This window comes from Peromyscus californicus, unplaced genomic scaffold, assembly GCF_007827085.1.
Source record: "Peromyscus californicus insignis strain IS unplaced genomic scaffold, ASM782708v3 Scaffold_11__1_contigs__length_118956290, whole genome shotgun sequence".
Classification (NCBI taxonomy): domain Eukaryota; kingdom Metazoa; phylum Chordata; class Mammalia; order Rodentia; family Cricetidae; genus Peromyscus; species Peromyscus californicus.
In genome coordinates, this window is record NW_026294402.1 from 116,566,102 (window position 1) to 116,582,794 (window position 16,693).

The window sequence follows — 16,693 nt, forward strand, 5'->3', positions numbered from 1 at the left end:
TAGCTGGCCCCGGGGACACAGAGGGGGACTATCAGCGGCCAGGTCAGTATCCAGTATTGATCCTTTACTCTGGTCCCTTGAATGAGGGTCTGCTCCTTGTTAATGACCTTCAGTGGTTAAAGGATTTGCCTTCCAAGCCTCCCTTGGGCACTGTGCCCAAAGCAACCTGAGAGGTCCAATAACAGACCTGTGATCCTGAGTTTTCACAGAGGGGAGAGGCAATGTGGGGAATCCTCGGCCGGCCCCGCCCCGTGGGTTGCATCCGCACACCTTAGAGGCCCGATTGGGCTCCTCTATGTCCAGCCCTGGTGCTGAACCCGGCACGGGGCGGGTAGGGGACCCTTTCCTTCCCAGCACCGGGGCACTCGCCCCAGGCGGCTGCGGCTGGCCAGACGTGGGCAGGGCTTTTATTGTGAAAGGGGCCTCCCCCTCCCGCGCTTTCTGGGGATTGGGGAGGCTGGGCCGCGCCTTAGGCTGGGGCTTTGCAAACTCTGAAAAGGTCCCCAGCGGTTGGAGGCGCCTCGCGGCAGCAGGACCCCACAGACCCACGCGCGGAGCAGCCTACTGTGTGTCCTCCCCCGCTCCCCGCCGCGATGTGGCGGCGGGAAAGGTGTGGACCCGAGCCCAGCGCAGCCTGGCAAGTCTGAGCTCCAGGGATGAGACTGCCAGTAGGCTGAGCTGGGGAACCTGCTGGAGTACCGCGCGGGGACATGGTAGGAGTCGTGGGATGGGGCGGTGGGCACTGAGGCAGGCGGCCTTGAAGGCGTGCACGGCCTGCACACGCGGTGTCCCAGGCCACAGTTATCCCTCAAGCTTTCTCATGGGGCCGCTTGACTTTTATTTCTGCCCGGAACTGGAGGTGCCCTTGGAAGAGGGTGGTGATAAAGGATTCGTGAAGGACCAACCCCTCACATCGTAGCTGAATAGCCATCTAAGCAAAACGCTTGCTGACCAGCCCTTAGGGTGGGAGAGAAGATTCCATTGGGCACCTAAGGCAGACCTGATGGGGAGAGTCTTCGGCTTCCTTCTCATCGGTGTGTGAATTCCACAGTGTTCTGTGGCTTAGTGGTGTACTAACGTTTTTTAAAATGCCTTGCATCACCTGTGAGTTAGTCTCACTGCGGAGATTCAATGGTCTCACCTCCCTACCTGCTGGACAGGGGACTGTAGAGCAGTCGTGGGGTGCTGGCAGGTCCGAGGAGTCATTGATACAGTCCTGTGGGCTGGATTCTTCTCCAACCTCACAGACATCGAGAAAGGAAAACAAGAATTTGAAAGCCTGCCCACGTGGCTTTAGCCGAGGTCCTGATGTAACCCTCAGGCAGGCTGGTGAGCTTTGCTTCGGACAGAAAGCCTGCAGCCCAGGGAGGGCAGTGAGTGGGGGAGTGTCCCTGTCGACTCTGTGAACTCCTGAGGGATCCCTTTCTCTCCAGGTTTTGGGGGGCAGATGGGAGATCCCCATAGATGCTTCATGGGAAGCTGACCCACGGGCCAGGAATTCAGGAGAGTCCTTTGTAGGTCAGTGTGGGAGCAGATGTGAGGGCCAGACACGGAGGCCTGAGCAGTGGGGGCTGGGGGCTCACGAGATGCCGAGGCCTGTATTTGGCCTCTCTCCAGGTCTTATGAGCATGAACTCTAAGTCTGAAAAGAGGCATGGCTAGAGGTGTGGGGTATGAACTCAGATTTTACTGCATTCCTGTTTAGGAGCAAGCCTGCCATCCAAAAAGTATGAGCCACAGCCATGTACTCTGAGGGGTGTTAGTGGTCTCTGGTCGTGGACCACTTTTAGGAGTCTGTTCCTCCTTCCATTGTGTGGGTTCTGGGGATTGAACTCAGCATGGTGGTGTCTTTACCCCCCCAGTCATCTCAATGGCCAAAGTTCTGTAAAGTACATTATCCTTCAGAACAAGGCTAAATGATATTTCTCAGTTAGTCTTCTGAACTAGTCTTTTACAAAGCAGAATGGAAACAATTCCAGTAATAATTGAGTATGCTGTTGTTCATGTCCCTGGTGCTGCCTTGCCTGTGGGTTCTGATGCCAGTGCAGTCACCTGGCTGCCTACCTCCTGGCTTCCAGGCAGGCCCAGCTAGCCACCCCTGCTGGAGGCTGGGTGGGCGCCACCTGCAGCTGCTGCAGAATTCAGCCCACTTCCCTGCTGCTGGCCATGGACTTGGGTTTCTCCTAAGTGGCTGCTGGGAGGGCTATGTCACATGCTGTTGACTTGTGGGCAGTTTTTGTTTGGCTTTGGAAGGTGTTTGCTTGCAAAGGGCTGACATCCTCTTCCAGTACCATCCAGAGAATTCAAATCCCCCATCTTGGCTGGGGAAGCAGGTTTGTGGCTTTGTGCTTGGAAGCCAAGATGGGTAGAGGTTTTTCCAGAAATGCCATCAGCCAAGAACTGGCTAACAGCTGTGGAAGGTCTGGGAGGAGGAGGAAAAAGAGATGAGTCTGTGGATTGTAACGGAGAGAGGGGGCAGGGGGATGCCTCAGGCTAGCTCTGTGGATAGCCCTTTCCCTGTGAGATGGCCTGGGAGCAGGCAATGTCCCTGGCAACCTGAGGGTGTGCCATGAGCAGAAGTTCTGGGCTTCGGTACACGCTGCTCTGAGCTGGCTTTCCTCCGAGGTGCGGCCCCTTGGTAAGACAGTGTTGCTTCCCACTGGCAGGACAGTTGAAGGCTGGTGGTCATGTTCACGTGTTCATCCAGGTACAGGTTGAGCTTTGTGCTCGGGCTAAGGAGGTAATGCCAAGAGAAGCCCGACTCCGTCCAGCTCCAGCCTAGGCTCTGTCCCACCATGCTGTGAGGTGAATTCTCATGCTCTAGGCTGAAGGAGATACAAGTTTCCGTCAAGGAATAAAAAGTTGACTTGGTACATCTGAAGTAGCTCAGGAAGCCTCTGTGAGGTGAGTTCGGCAATATCAGAGGGTGAGAATGCAAAACATATGGAATCCACAGCCCCCTGCATCGTTTCTCCAAAGGAAAGGAAGGACTCCAGCCTGGGGCTTATAGGAAAACTTCTCGAAGTCAGAAGGAGAGGAGAGGGCTATGGAGGCTCGGGGTGTGTGTGTGTGTGTGTGTGTGTGTGTGGTCAAGAGCAAGGGGCCGGGTTTCTAAGACGCTCATAAGAGGTGTGCTCTGTGGCAGGCCTTATCAGGAAGGAGGCTGTGTCTATGATGGTCTGTATGGAGCAGGGCATAGCCTCAGGCCTGCTGTCTCCTGGTCTGTACAGTTTCTGGATTTCTCCTTCTGTCTGTCTGTCTGGCTCTCCTTGTAGGATGCAAAGTGCAGTTGATTTTTTAATTTTTTTTTTAATGAATGTAGAGTTGAGGCACAATTCTGACAGAGCTCTTTTAAAGCTTGTTGCTGCTGCTTTTCCCGACTTGATTATCGAACATTTCCCTTTGGAGGCCTGCTGCAGTTCTTCATGCCGCTGCGGCAGGACATACCTAAAAAGCAAGTTGAGGAAGGAGGGTCTACTTTGGCCACAGTTTGAAGGTGCAGTCCATCTGGGCAGGGCAGGCATGGCGGCAGCTGGTCACATCACATGGCATCCACAGTCAGGAAGCAGAGATGAACAGGCGCCCAGCTTGCTTTCTTCTCTGTAGTCAGTCCTGAGCCCCAAGGATGGTGCTCCCCACATTCAGGCAGGTCTTCCCACCTCCATTAAACCTTTCTGAAAAATCTCTCACAGACACCCCAGAGATGTGTCTCTGGGGGATTCCAAATCCAGTCAACTTGATAATGAAGGTGAAGCTTCGTGGGGTTCAGCTGTGCTTTGAAAATCTCTCTCTCTGTTTTTAATCATCTTTCTCTTCTTTAATGATAAGCAATTCCTCCTTGTGTGGAATCTCACATGTTTCTGGGTCTCTTTGGAGTCTCTGGGCAGCAATTCCCTGGAGAGTAGTGGCAGAGGGGGGGGGGCTGCCTGCCTCACAGCAGGCTGTTCTGAAGCAGAGGTGGGCTGCAAAGGCTGGAGTGGGCTGAAGCTGTGTGAGGCTGTGGATGGGTCTTCTTGAATTCTGGGACCAGTGGGAGCGGAGTCTGAGAGTCAGAGGCTGGGATGCTGTGCAGGGTCATGTGGGTACCCAGCCTATGCTGGGGGAGGGGAGGTGGGACACACTCTTATTCCAGGACAGAATAGCTCTGTTCCCCACACAAAGGTTCAGTGTGTGCTTCTTGGGGACCTGGACCTTGCTCAGGCACTGGCCACCACAGGGCTTCTTCATGGATACCACAGGAGCGTCCTTTGGCCTCTGCACAGCAGACTTCCTGCAGGCATTGGTCCAATTGGCCCCAATGGTCAGCCACCCCGATTTCTCCCCAGATCCTACTGCAGCTACAAAGATGCTATTGTGTTCTTTCTTTCAGAAATACCAGTTAAAATCATTCCCCTCCCCAGGAGCAGGTATGACTGGCTAAGTGCAGTGATGCCCTGCCCAGGAGCTCCTTCATCATATGCATGTCCTTTGTGGCAGTGGTCCAGGGTGACGGGTTTAGACTTTCACGATACCTTCCTTGGTTTTAAAGCATGAAGGGCTCAGAAGGTGGGTTCTGGATTCAACTCTGCCCAGCACCTGGGTTTGGCCTCTGTGACTGCCTTGTCACGGGTCTTTCAGGGCACCAAGCCGAGTAAGCATTGGGAATCCTACGATTTAAGATCCCAGGAAGGAGGGGATCGGAGTTGAGACAATTGCTTTGATACCAGTCCTGTAGTCGTTCCCCATAATGGTAAACTAGACAAGATGAACTCAAAGCAGCAGAGGAGGCACTTAGTGTAGCAGGAACCTTAAAAGTCTTATTAATAAAAACAAACCCAGAGCCAGGTACTGGGGTGAACGCTGAAAGATCAGAGAAACAGAACAAGCCACAGCTAACCTCGCCTCGTCAATTCCTCAGCTGATCTCGTTTCCTCAATCTGGAAGCCTCTGAGTCCTCATCCAAATGGATTTCAGCTGAACTGCTGCTCAAAAGCCTAAAAGCTTAACAGACTCTAGTTCCTGGTCCTCACGCCTTATCTACCTTTCTGCTTCCTGTCATCACTCCCTGGGATTAAAGGTGTGAGTCACCATGCCTGGCTGTTTCCAGTGTGACTTTGAACTCACGGAGATCCGGATGGATCTCTGCCTCCAGAAGGCTAGGATTAAAGGTGTGAGTGCCACCATTTTCTGGCCTCTGTATCTAGTGTCTGTTCTGTTCTCTGACCCCAGATAAGTTTATTAGGGTGCACAAATATTGGGGGACACAATACCACCACAACTTAGTTCAAGGATTCTTGACCTGGGGCCCAGGCATAGAATTCAAGGAGTCCTAAGCTTGGTGAAACCTGTTAACCACTTGGTTTTTATAGACCTCTAGCTAAATCTAGCATTTCTTTGATAATGAATGTGGCCACCTATGGCTTGATCACTAAGAGAAATCACTAACATTTTCTATCAGGAGAGTGGAAACACTGTGAAGTACTGTCTGCTCATATCAGGAGAGTGGGAACACTGTGAAGTACTGTCTGCTCATATCAGGAGAGTGGGAACATACTGTGAAGTACTGTCTGCTCATATCAGGAGAGTGGAAACACTGTGAAGTACTGTCTGCTCATATCAGGAGAGTGGGAACACTGTGAAGTGCTGTCTGCTCATACCAGGAGAGTGGGAACACTGAAATACTGTCTGCTCATATCAGGAGAGTGGGAACATACTGTGAAGTGCTGTCTGCTCATATCAGGAGAGTGGGAACACTGTGAAGTGCTGTCTGCTCATACCAGGAGAGTGGGAACACTGAAGTACTGTCTGCTCATATCAGGAGAGTGGGAACACTGTGAAGTACTGTCTGCTCATTACAAACTTTGAAAGCCCACTGGCTTGATGTGCTTAGTGGGTTCATAGGGAAATATGGACACAAGTTTATTTTTATCAGCACATTTTAATCAGCCCATTTGATTGTCAGCAATTACCTTTGTAACCCTGCATCTTTAATTTCTCTGTTTAAAAGTCCCCATCCATGGCTTTATGAGGTAGACCAAATAATCTCTGGCATTAGGAAGCTTTAGAGGCTGTTTCTATGTTACATATGTGTGGGAGGCCCGCTCCCACCTTTACCCCAGGGTACTCTTGAGGAGGGAGAGGTGAGAAATATTTAGATAAAAGGATAGAGGGGAGAGAAACAGAAACACAGGATAGCTCGGGAGGGCCTGGATCCTTATCCACTGGCCCCTTCTGTCTCTTCTAAAGGACTTTTTAAAGGAATGCCAAAGGGTGTAGCAAAAGATCTCCCCTTGCTAGACCAAAGCACACTGCACATCCAAGTGCAGACCCTTCCAAACACCTGATAACCACGCACGTGGTCAAGCAATCCTCTAATGCAGCTCTGCTGGGTAAAGCAAGCTCAGATTTCACTAGGAATCGTCGTGGGCCTCCACACATATGTCAGTGGGATCTGGTCATTGGGAGAATCAAAAGCCACTTTGCCTGAAAGGGTCCTTATAATGGCCTCCACTACTAAGCCATAAGAAATTACATGATAAATAAATACATCTGTCCTGATGGCAGTAACCCCAGCTTTTGAGAGGTTGTCTCAGGATTTCTATCACTGTGGTGAGACACTATGACCATGAACAACTTGAGGAGAAAAGGATTTATTTCAGCTTACAGTTCCATGTCACAGTCCACTGCTGAGGGAAGTCAGGGCAGGAACTCAAACAGGGCAGAACCTGGAGGCAAGAACTGAAGCAGAGGCCATGGGGAATGCTGTTTATTGGCTTGCGCCTCATGGCTTGCCCAGCTTGCTTTCTTTTAGCACTCAGGACCCCCGGCCCAGGGGTGGGAGCACCCACAATGGGCTTGGCCCTCCCCCATCATCACTGTGAAAAGCACCCCAGTCTTGCCCACAGGCCAATCTGGTGGGGAGTCTTGTCATCGTCCTATTGCTGTGAAGAGACACCGAGACCATGGCAACTCTTTTTTTTGTTTTGTTTTGTTTTTGAGACAGGGTTTCTCTGTGTAGCTCTGGAGCCATCCTGCAACTCTGTGGACCAGGCTGGCCTCGAACTCACAGAGATCTACCTGCCTCTGCCTCCCGAGTGCTGGGATTAAAGGCGTGCGGCGCCGCTGCTGCCGCCACCGCCACCACCGCCTGGTCGATCATGGCAACTCTTAAAAATAAAGCATTTAATTGGGGGCTTGCTTACAGTTTCAGAGGTGAGTCCATTGACATTATGGTGGGGAGTGTGGCACCAGCAGGTGCTGGAGAAGTAGCCGGGAGTTCTACATCTGTCCTGATCCTCAGGCAGAGAGACAGGGACTGGGCCCACCCCAGTGACACACTTCCTCCAACAAGGCCACACCTCCTAATCCTTCTAATCCTGTCAAATAGTTCTACTCCTTGGTGAGCATTCAAATCTATGAACCTATGGGAATCATTCTTATTCAAACCACCACAGGGGGCATTTTCTCAACTGAGGTTCCCTCTTCCCAAATGACTTAAGCTTGTGTAAAGTTGACATAATATTAGCATAGAGGTTAAGGCAGAATTATTGTTCTAAGTTCAAGGCCAGCCTGGGTTACATAGTGAGACCCTGTCTCAAACAAACAGTGAAACAAAGAAACAAACACCACAAACACATCTAAAAACCAAAACAGCTGGGCAGTGGTGGCACACGTCTTTAATCCCAGCACTTGGGAGGCAGAGCCAGGCCGATCTCTGAGTTTGAGGCCAGCCTGGGCTACATAGCGAGATCCAGGACAGGTTCCAAAGCTACACAGAGAGAAACCCTGTCTCGAACCCCCCCCCCCAAAAAAAAAACGCAAACAGCAAAAGTGTCTTCAACAAGCTTCTCCTGGGCACTGGGCACCACATTGGTCGTGGCAGGACAGACATGCAGGACTTTATTGTATTACATCACTACAGAGTAATGTTATAATTCTGCTAAAATGCTGAGATTTCAAGATTTCTTATTCATTATCTTATTGAGTTCTTAATCCTTTGGATGCATAAGCTATGATCATTGGGCCCATTTTAGAGATCAATAGATAGAGGCTCACCAAGTCTGAGTATCAGCCAAGTTACAGGGATCCAAGGTGAGTTCCCAGGCACCGGTGCCAACTCTTCCCACCATTAGATACACCTTTTCCTGTGTCAACACCTCAGACCTTGATCCAGAAGCATTTCCATTCTTTATAGTCAGACATAAACCATGAGCTCGAATGATACATTCCTCTAATTTAATCTTCTCCTTGGTTTTCTGCCGGTGGTGATTGCCAGATTGTGCAAATGTTGCTTTTGATTGTTCTGACTGGGCTCACCCGGGTTCTTCACATCCCCCAGAGGTGTGTTTTGAGGTATCGTCCTTTATCCTGGCCCAGCTTCTTGCTCAACTCCAGGATCAACCAAGTAAACATCTGTTTGCAGCTGTGTTAGTTTTCCTAACTCTTTGGTGGCACTGTGGCGTCAGGCCATGATGTCTGGTGTCCGTGCCTCCTGTGGATCTCTGGTACCGGCAGGTGCAGGTAGAGACCATGGCCACCGACCCAGCCTTGAATAAGAAGCAGATGGCTGCCTGAGGCTCTCTGTGCTCTCTTAACTGTGGCTTTCTTCCTAGTTAGATGGTGAATTTCTGGAAGGCAGCAGCCTAATGTGTATGATTCCTCCCACAGTGCCCAGCACAGTGCGGGGCAAGGGCAGAGGGCTTGTGCAAAAATTCTCCCCTCTCTCCTTCTCCCCTCCCCTCCCCTCTTCTCTCCTCTCAACCTCTGTCTCTCTTGTTTTTCCTTTTGAGACCCAGGCTGTCCTGGACTCTCTCTCTGACCTCAGTCTCCTGAGTTCTGGGAGAGCCAGGGCTTTGCCTGACTGGTAAAGACTCTCACATCTTATATTCCAGTCCCCCAGAGGTGCCTGGCAGGACTCTCTGAGATTATGACAATCCTTGCTTTTGTGGGTCTAACACAGTAGCTGCCACTCACAGGTGGCAAATGAGCTCTTCAAATGTGGCCAGTGTTCCCAGGAACAAAAATGCTGGTGTTACTGAACTCAGATGTGGGGTTCAGGCCAGTGGTTCTTGTACTGGACAGGGCAGCCTTGCACCAATAACTGTGCACTGCGTGGCCGGTGGACCAGGCTGCTGGCATCAGGAAGGGAGTGGGCCCAGAAAAAGAGAGATGTCCAAGACAAGTTAGTGTTGGGAGATAATGGTTCTGTGTGTGTGTGTGTGTGTGTGTGATATGAGTACTGGGGCTAGCCACCCTGTCATGGTCGGGGGAGACATGTTTCACTCAAGCTGTGAGGATGTAGGCTCTGGTGTATCTATCTCTACCCCACCTCCACTCCACGCCTTGCCCAGGGAAGCTGCAAATATGAATGTTTTTATGGGATTTTCAACATCAGCCCAGATTTATTTTAAACACTTCAGGCCAAACAAAACATATCTGCAGGCCAGCACGGACCCACAGGTCTGGTTCACAAACTTTTTCTTTGTCCAGTCCTGTAGAAGTCCTTGACCTGCTGGAGGCTGGGATGGACTTTAGAGCCAGGGAGTCGGGTTATCTCCTCTTATCACGGGTGTCTTCAGAAGAGGGGAGATGTGTGACTGGAAGACAGTCTGGCTCCCTTTGTCTCTGTGTCTGGGCCTCTGAGCAGCCAGAAAGTAGAAATATTTGGAAGCAGCAGCCAGAGAGTAACATGCCATTACTTTTTCAGTCACAATTTTCATTCTGCTCCACCCCGGCCCCAATTACTGGCATTTGAGAGCAAAAAGTGTGGCAGACAGAGGAAATTTCTAACAAATGACGGTTCTCCAACATTCCAACTAGCCTGTGGTGTCACCATAGTGGTGCTCTTGTGAGCTGGGATAAAATGATGCTGCAGCTGAGTCTGTGAGGAGGGGGCTCCCAGGACCAGTGGGTCCCCCCCCCCCCCCCGTACAGTCAGGCTAAGACTGGAGCCTGGCATCCAGCAGACACCCTCCTCTCATGAGCAGGCAGAGGGCTCACACTCTATCAGTGAAGGTCCCAGGGCTGCTGCTGTGGAGCTGTTCTAGAAGCGTTGCTGCCAAGTCACGGTCATGGTCAGAGTGACAGCGGCACCAACAGCTGGGACCCATCCAACTGACCGTGGGTCACACTTGGCTTTGAATGCCTTGTACTGAGTCGAGTGATCTGAGTCTTATGAATGACAGATCACATTCATATATCACTACCCTGCAACTGTGTGTATATGTGTGCATGGGTGTGTGTGTTGGAGACCAGAGGTGGATACCACCTGTCTCCTTCAATCACTGTCTTACATTTTGAGAAAGGGATTTCTCAGTGAACCTGGAGTTCACTGGTTCAGCTAGACCAGCTGGCCAGGATGCTCCAATGACCCCCCTGTCTCTGCCTCATTACATCCGGCACCATTGCAGTCCCTCATACTTCCAAGGCAAGCAGTTTACCAACTGAGCCATCCCCCTGGCTTCCTTTTATTTTTCTTATTTTTGATGGCTCTTTTCCCTGGGGACAGTGCTTGTCTTAAGAAAGGCCTGTTTAGTGTATTCAACAATGGGCCACACTACCAGGGTCATACTGCTGTTGTGGACTATTTGTTTAACCTGGCAAAGATGGGTTACATTTGTTTATGCTGCAGAATATTACTTTAACTGTGTAAAGATGTGTTACTTTTATTTCTGCTGCATTTGTTTAATTATGAACAGATGTGTTGCCTCTGTTTCACCGGCCTGTCTAAGGTACCTGACTGGTCTAATAAAGAGCTGAACAGCCAGTAGCTGGGCAGAGAAAGGACAGGCAGGGCTGACAGGCAGAGAGATAAATAGGAGAAATCCAGGCTCAAGGAAGAAGAGGGAGAATGAGAGATGGAGGAGAGAAGGAGGGACATGCTCGGGACAAGAAGCCAGGCAGTCGTAGCCAGTCAGACACAGAGAATCTTCTGCCCTGGGAGTGTTCCCTCATTCTCTCCTCCTCCTCCTCCTCCTCCTCCTCCTCCTCCTCCTCCTCCTCCTCCTCCTCTTCCTCCTCCTCTCTTCCTGTTTACCCTGCAGCCCTGCCTATCCTTCTCCTGCCTAACTATTGGCCGTTCAGCTTTTAAACCAATCAGATGCCTTAGGCAAGGTGAAACAGATGCAACCATCTTTACATAATTAAACACACATCCTTACATCGTTAAACAAATGCAGCAGAAACAAATGGAACACATCTTTGCTTAGTTAAAATAATATTCCACAACATACTGCCATAATTCCATTGGATGGATGAAGACTTTTGAGGCCCAAGGTCACACAGCAAGGACATGGTAGAGTTGGGATTTGGCAGCTGGCTTTGAGCCTGTGTGCTAGGTGAGGCAGGTGGCCCAGCCCAGAGAGGGAACTTGTCAAACAGCGTGGAGATTAGAGAAAGATTTCAGTGGTCAGGTTTGTCTTGAAACATGGTTCTGGGATCAAGATTCCCTAGAATCATTTGGTCCCAGGAAGTTCAGTTCTTTCAAAAAAAGAAATGTTAGGTACTAGAGAGATGGCTCGGTAGTTAAGAGGCTGGCTCACCGGGTGGTGGTGGTGGCGGCGGCGGCGGCGGCGGCGGCGGCGGCGGCGCACGCCTTTAATCCCAGCACTCGGGAGGCAGAGCCAGGTGGATCTCCGTGAGTTCGAGGCCAGCCTGGTCTACAGAGCGAGATCCAGGACAGGCACCAAAACTACACAGAGAAACCCTGTCTCGAAAAACCAAATAAATAAATAAATACATACATACATACATACATACATACATACATACATACATACATAAAGAGTGCTGGCTGCTCTTCAGAGGACCTGGGTTTAATTTTCAGTAGTCACTTGGCAGTTCACAACCATCTGTAACTCCAGTCCCAGGAGATCCAATGCCTCTTCTGGCCTCCATAGGCACCAGGTATGCACACGGTACACATACATACATGATACAGACAAAACATTCATGCACATAAAATAAATAATAAAAATATACATGTATTTATTTTGTGGGTGACTGTGTGTGTGTGTAGGTCAGAAAACAAGTTGTGAGAGTTGATTCTCTTCTTCCACCATGTGGGTCCTGAGAATTGAACTCAGGTCCTCAGGCTTGGTGGCAGGTGCCTTTACCCACAGAATTGCTCACTGGCCCAGTGGCCACGGAAGCTCAGTTCTTAGCTGATCAAAGGCAGAGTGCATGCATGAGCTAGATCATGCTGCACACATTGTTGTACTGGGGACTTCTGGGAGACCACTGGTAGCAGGGAGCCATACTTCCCCAGGGCTTTTTAAAAAGACACATATTGCTTCTGTCTTGGGTAGAAGCTACTGGGCTTGTTACTTTTGAGACAGTCTCATTCTGTAGCCCAGGCTGGCCTCAAATACGCAGCAATCCTTCTGTCTCAGCCTCTCAGTGCTGGGGTTATAGCTGTAAGCCACCACACCCAGTTATGAGAACACTTTAAATTTCAGGTGTGATTTGCTTCAGTTCTGGTTGGATGGCTCTGGGTTAGAGGGACAGTGAGTCACAACAGAAGCGGTTCCCAGCCCTCTTGCTCTTGAGAGCAATGCCCAGCACCCCCACACTCCTTGTTTCCTGGCCATTTCCTCTGGTTTTCATTTCTGAGTGCTTGAGGATGAAAGTTCACTAGACTGTGATTTGCTTATTCAAATGCCCCTGGACTCTGTCTGGGTGACTTAGGTCTTCCATCCACACAGTAACCAGGCCCAACCCCTCCAAGATCACACCAGATTGGGCAATTGGGAACATTCAGGGCGAGATGGCCACGGGTGCATTTGTTGATTTCTGAGGTGACTCTCTTGACTGCTGAAGTCAGGGTTGGTGTTTCTTCAGATTCACCCAGGAGCCTCTTGGTTCCATGGTGCTGTCAGCTATCTCCAGGGCACTGTAGCTGATTCAGTTCTGTGAAGGCTAGGGAAGGGGCTGTGTGAAGCTGGGACTTCATGAGGCCTGGGGTAGGGCTGTGTGAAACCTCCGATGTGTCTGTGTGAAGCCTGGGGATGCCTAGGGAAGGGGCTGTGTGAAGGACAGAGCAGCTGTTTGAAGACACCACAGTGGTGGCTTTCCTATGTCTGGGCCTCTATAAACTCACCCCTGCTTTTCAGGGCCTGATGTCTTCCCACCATTCTGTGGTGGGGAAGAAGTGTATTATCTTGGGAAACAATTAGATCCTGCCAGCCACATACTAGTCAGCTGAATTTGAATACAGTTCTTCGATCCTGTGGTCTGGATGCTTCTGGTAACAAGGTCACTATCCAGTGTATGCATGGTAGGGCGTGGAGAGAGCCTAGTGCAGGTCATGTGGGCAGTCAGAGGCTGTTATCAGGCATAGGCATCTCACCACCTTGGCCAGATGTGTTTTAACTTTCTGGGCTCCAGTCTTGAATGCTGAGCTGGTTCTGGAACAATCAGGAAGTGTAGAACCTGCCTGGTTCTTCTGTCTGTGTTTGTTTTGAATACTATAGATAATTAGAAACCGCTTCTGAAGTTGCTTCTCAAATATGCCCAGAAAGGAAGGAGTCAGATCCTGGCATTTCTAATTTGATATTGTTAGTCTTCTGCTTATAGAAATTAAGGAACAACACAGACAAACATAGCAGCTTTTTGTTTTGAATGAATGTGTAGCTCAAAACATTTTTATTTTCCATCAGTGATTTTGCCTTGGTGCCCAGGGGTTACCATACACATCTGGTCTCATTCACGTCTCCCTTTCCAGATGAGCTGGCCAGTTCCGAACAGTTAAATCTCCATTCAGAGCCGGTCCATTCCTGAAACACAACATAATCTCCACAAGTTCAATCTGGAAGAGCTTGCTGGGATATAACAGCAATTCTGCCAGCCGGCCTGGGTTTGTGCCTGGTGCTGCCCTTGATGCCTGCGTGGGCCTCACTCTCCTCCCCTGCAAAATGGGCCAATGGATAAGTAACTGCACTAGTCTCTGGCTCATAACTCTGGCACGAGGATCAGTGAGTTAATGTAAGTCCCTCAAACAGTCCAAGGCACACAGGGAACACCAAGTGAACGTTCAGCTTCATTCCTTAGCTTTACTTCCTTTAAAGTGGCTGAGCCAGAAATTACAGGGGTGAAAGCCCTTTCCTGCCTTGGAGTTGTTGATGTGGAGAGAAAATCACAAGCCCCCAAGGGGATGAGCACTGGAGCCTGGTCAGCTGGTGGCCTTGGAGACAGACAGCCTGGGACTCAGCCTCCTGAGGCCCCACAGATCTGGACAGGAGAGGGTCCCTGTGAGCCTGGTGTCTCTGCGGCTGGGCCTTTTTCCAGGCCCAGGCCCAGGCCCATGCCATGTTCCCTGCCTGGGGTCTGACTCTGGGAAACAGCAGAGTCCCACAGTCACAGTGACACGTGACGATGGTGACATGTGGCTTTCATCTGACTCTGGAAGTCAGCTCATGTGCTCCTTCCCACCCCAGCCAGTGTTTTGTCATGACAGCTATTTAACTAAACCTGAGGAAAACGCACAGGATCTCCACATTCAGGACTCTGCCAGCCCCGTCTGAGCAGTGATGAGTCAGTGGTGGGTGGAGGGGTCAGAAAGGGATAACAGCCAGGAACCAAGGCTCAGCACAGCTTTAGGAGTGACCCCCAAATCAGATCCAGAGCTGACCTTTACTAAACACACACACTGTCACAGGACACTGTGACAGTGTCACTGGACACACTCATACAGGTCTTTCACAGACACACGGTCGCTGGACTCATACATATACACGTACACACACATGCTCTATCACAGGACTCAAACACACATACACGCACACAGGGCTTATATATACACACACACAGGACTTACACACTTACATATACAATCACATGGCATACCTACACACACTTGTGCCCACATATAACACAAAATAAATAAAACATAACAAGAATTAAGAAAAAAAACCCAAAAGACTCAGCCACTAAGATACCTCCATCTTTCTCCGGGGATTGTGTCTGTTTTGGTCTCCAATACTCATCCTCCTGCCCGCCATTGGCCACGGCCTTCTCTGCTCACTTCCCCAAACACTCCAGCCTATCCCCCTCTCATGTCTGGACAGAACCTCTGCCGGACCCTACCAGGTGGCCTCTTCCTAGACCACACTTGAGGTTTTAGCATTAAAAAAGAATTTCTTCTATGCTTCAGCCTTGGGTATCCTGATCTTACAATGTGCCCAGACCCGAGGGACTGGTTTCAGACCCCAGAAAGATAAGGGGTCGTCTGGAAAGTGGGGGCATGTGTCACTTTTCTCCTTGCAGGAAGCAACTTGAAGGAGGAAGGGCTTGTCGACCCACAGTCTGAGGAGGAGGAGTCCATCATGGTAGAGAAACTATGGCAGCAGGAGTATGGGGCCGCTGCTCACCCTGCACCCACAGTCAGAAGTTGAGGGAGGACAGGAAGTGGGGGTCAGCTATCAAACCTTAAGGCCCATCCACCCCAGTGACCCCATCCTCCATCAAGACTCCCTAAAGGTCCCCCAACTTTCTGAATCAGTGCCAACTGCTGGGTCCAAGTGTTCAAACACAGGTACCCATTAAACCCCAATAGGAGAGAACAGCAGCGACCCCAGCATTCACGTGAGGGGTGCAGTGGTGACCCCCCAACACTCACGTGAGGGGTGCAGTGGTGACCCCCCAACACATGGGAAGGGTACAGCGGTGACCCCCCAACACATGGGAAGGGTACAGCGGTGACCCCCCAGCACTCACGGGAAGGGTGCAGCGGTGACCCCCCCAACACTCACGGGAAGGGTGCAGCGGTGACCCCCCCAACACTCACGGGAAGGGTGCAGCGGTGACCCCCCCAACACTCACAGGAAGGGTGCAGTGGTGACCCCCCAGCACTCATGGGAAGGGTACAGCAGGCCTAATTACATAGTTTGATTGATTTAGTCCACATGTGGGCCCTCAGAGGGAGCAGTAATTGCATTCCATCTTCTGAGTCACAGGGACAGAGATGTGTGGCTTACACATCATTCATAGCTTTGGAAGCTCAGCCCTGGGCCCAGGGTGTGGAAGCCCATTTTCAGGTTCCTCGTGGCTTTACCCAGCAGGTCCACATAGAGACAGTGATTGGACCACGGGCCTGAGTGCAGGTGTCTGAGATGGTCTGCACTTGGCTGTGCTGGGGGGAGGTCTTTTGCTCCACTCCTTGGCATTTCTATAAATACCAAAGGGCAGAGACAGGGCTCATTGGAATAGGTTCCAGGCCCTCTCGAGGGTATTCTGTATTTTCTACCTGTTTATCTCCACATTCTAAATCCTTCTATCTATCATTTCCTGCTGCTCTCACTCAAGAAAACTCTGGGGAACTGTAGGGTTGGTGGGTAAACGCCCCGCACTAGGGTGCCTGGGCTGTAGGTTCTCTGGATCTCGCGCTCTTCTGCAGCTCTGAGAGGGTATAGTTACTGGCTGGTGGCATCTTCCCCCAGGAACTAAAAGGCATCCTGGTGACTGGGTAGAGGGTGGGGACTTGAGAGAGAGCTGCTGCTGAGCTAGGCAGAGAACAGGCTGTTTCTCTTTCCTCTCAGGCAGACAGCGCATGTGCTGGGATATTGAGAATTGTCGGGAGAGGCAGGGAAGGTCAGCTCAGGCTCCATTCATTGACTCTCCTTGCCTTTCCACAAACACTTCTTTTCCCAAAGTTTCATGTGTGTGGCCCTGCAGGGACATCTGCTCTTGGCCATCTGAGCCTCCCTTGGTACAACTGCCAA

At 50.7% G+C, this 16,693-nt stretch overlaps 1 protein-coding gene across 4 annotated transcripts in view; it reads left to right on the forward strand.

Annotated features, from left to right (window-relative positions):
* Positions 1–343: 343 nt before the first annotated feature.
* Positions 344–16,693, forward strand: part of Gask1a (golgi associated kinase 1A) — a 35,822-nt gene continuing 19,472 nt past the window's right edge. Inside the window, exon 1 of one of the 4 annotated variants that reach the window (XR_008215196.1) lies at positions 344–713. Coding sequence is in view for 2 of the 4 variants with exons in the window: in XM_052725208.1 (XP_052581168.1) it covers positions 711–713 (3 nt within the window). In the remaining 2 variants the exon portion in view is untranslated. The other 3 variants (XM_052725208.1, XM_052725192.1, XM_052725201.1) reach the window with 3 other exon arrangements.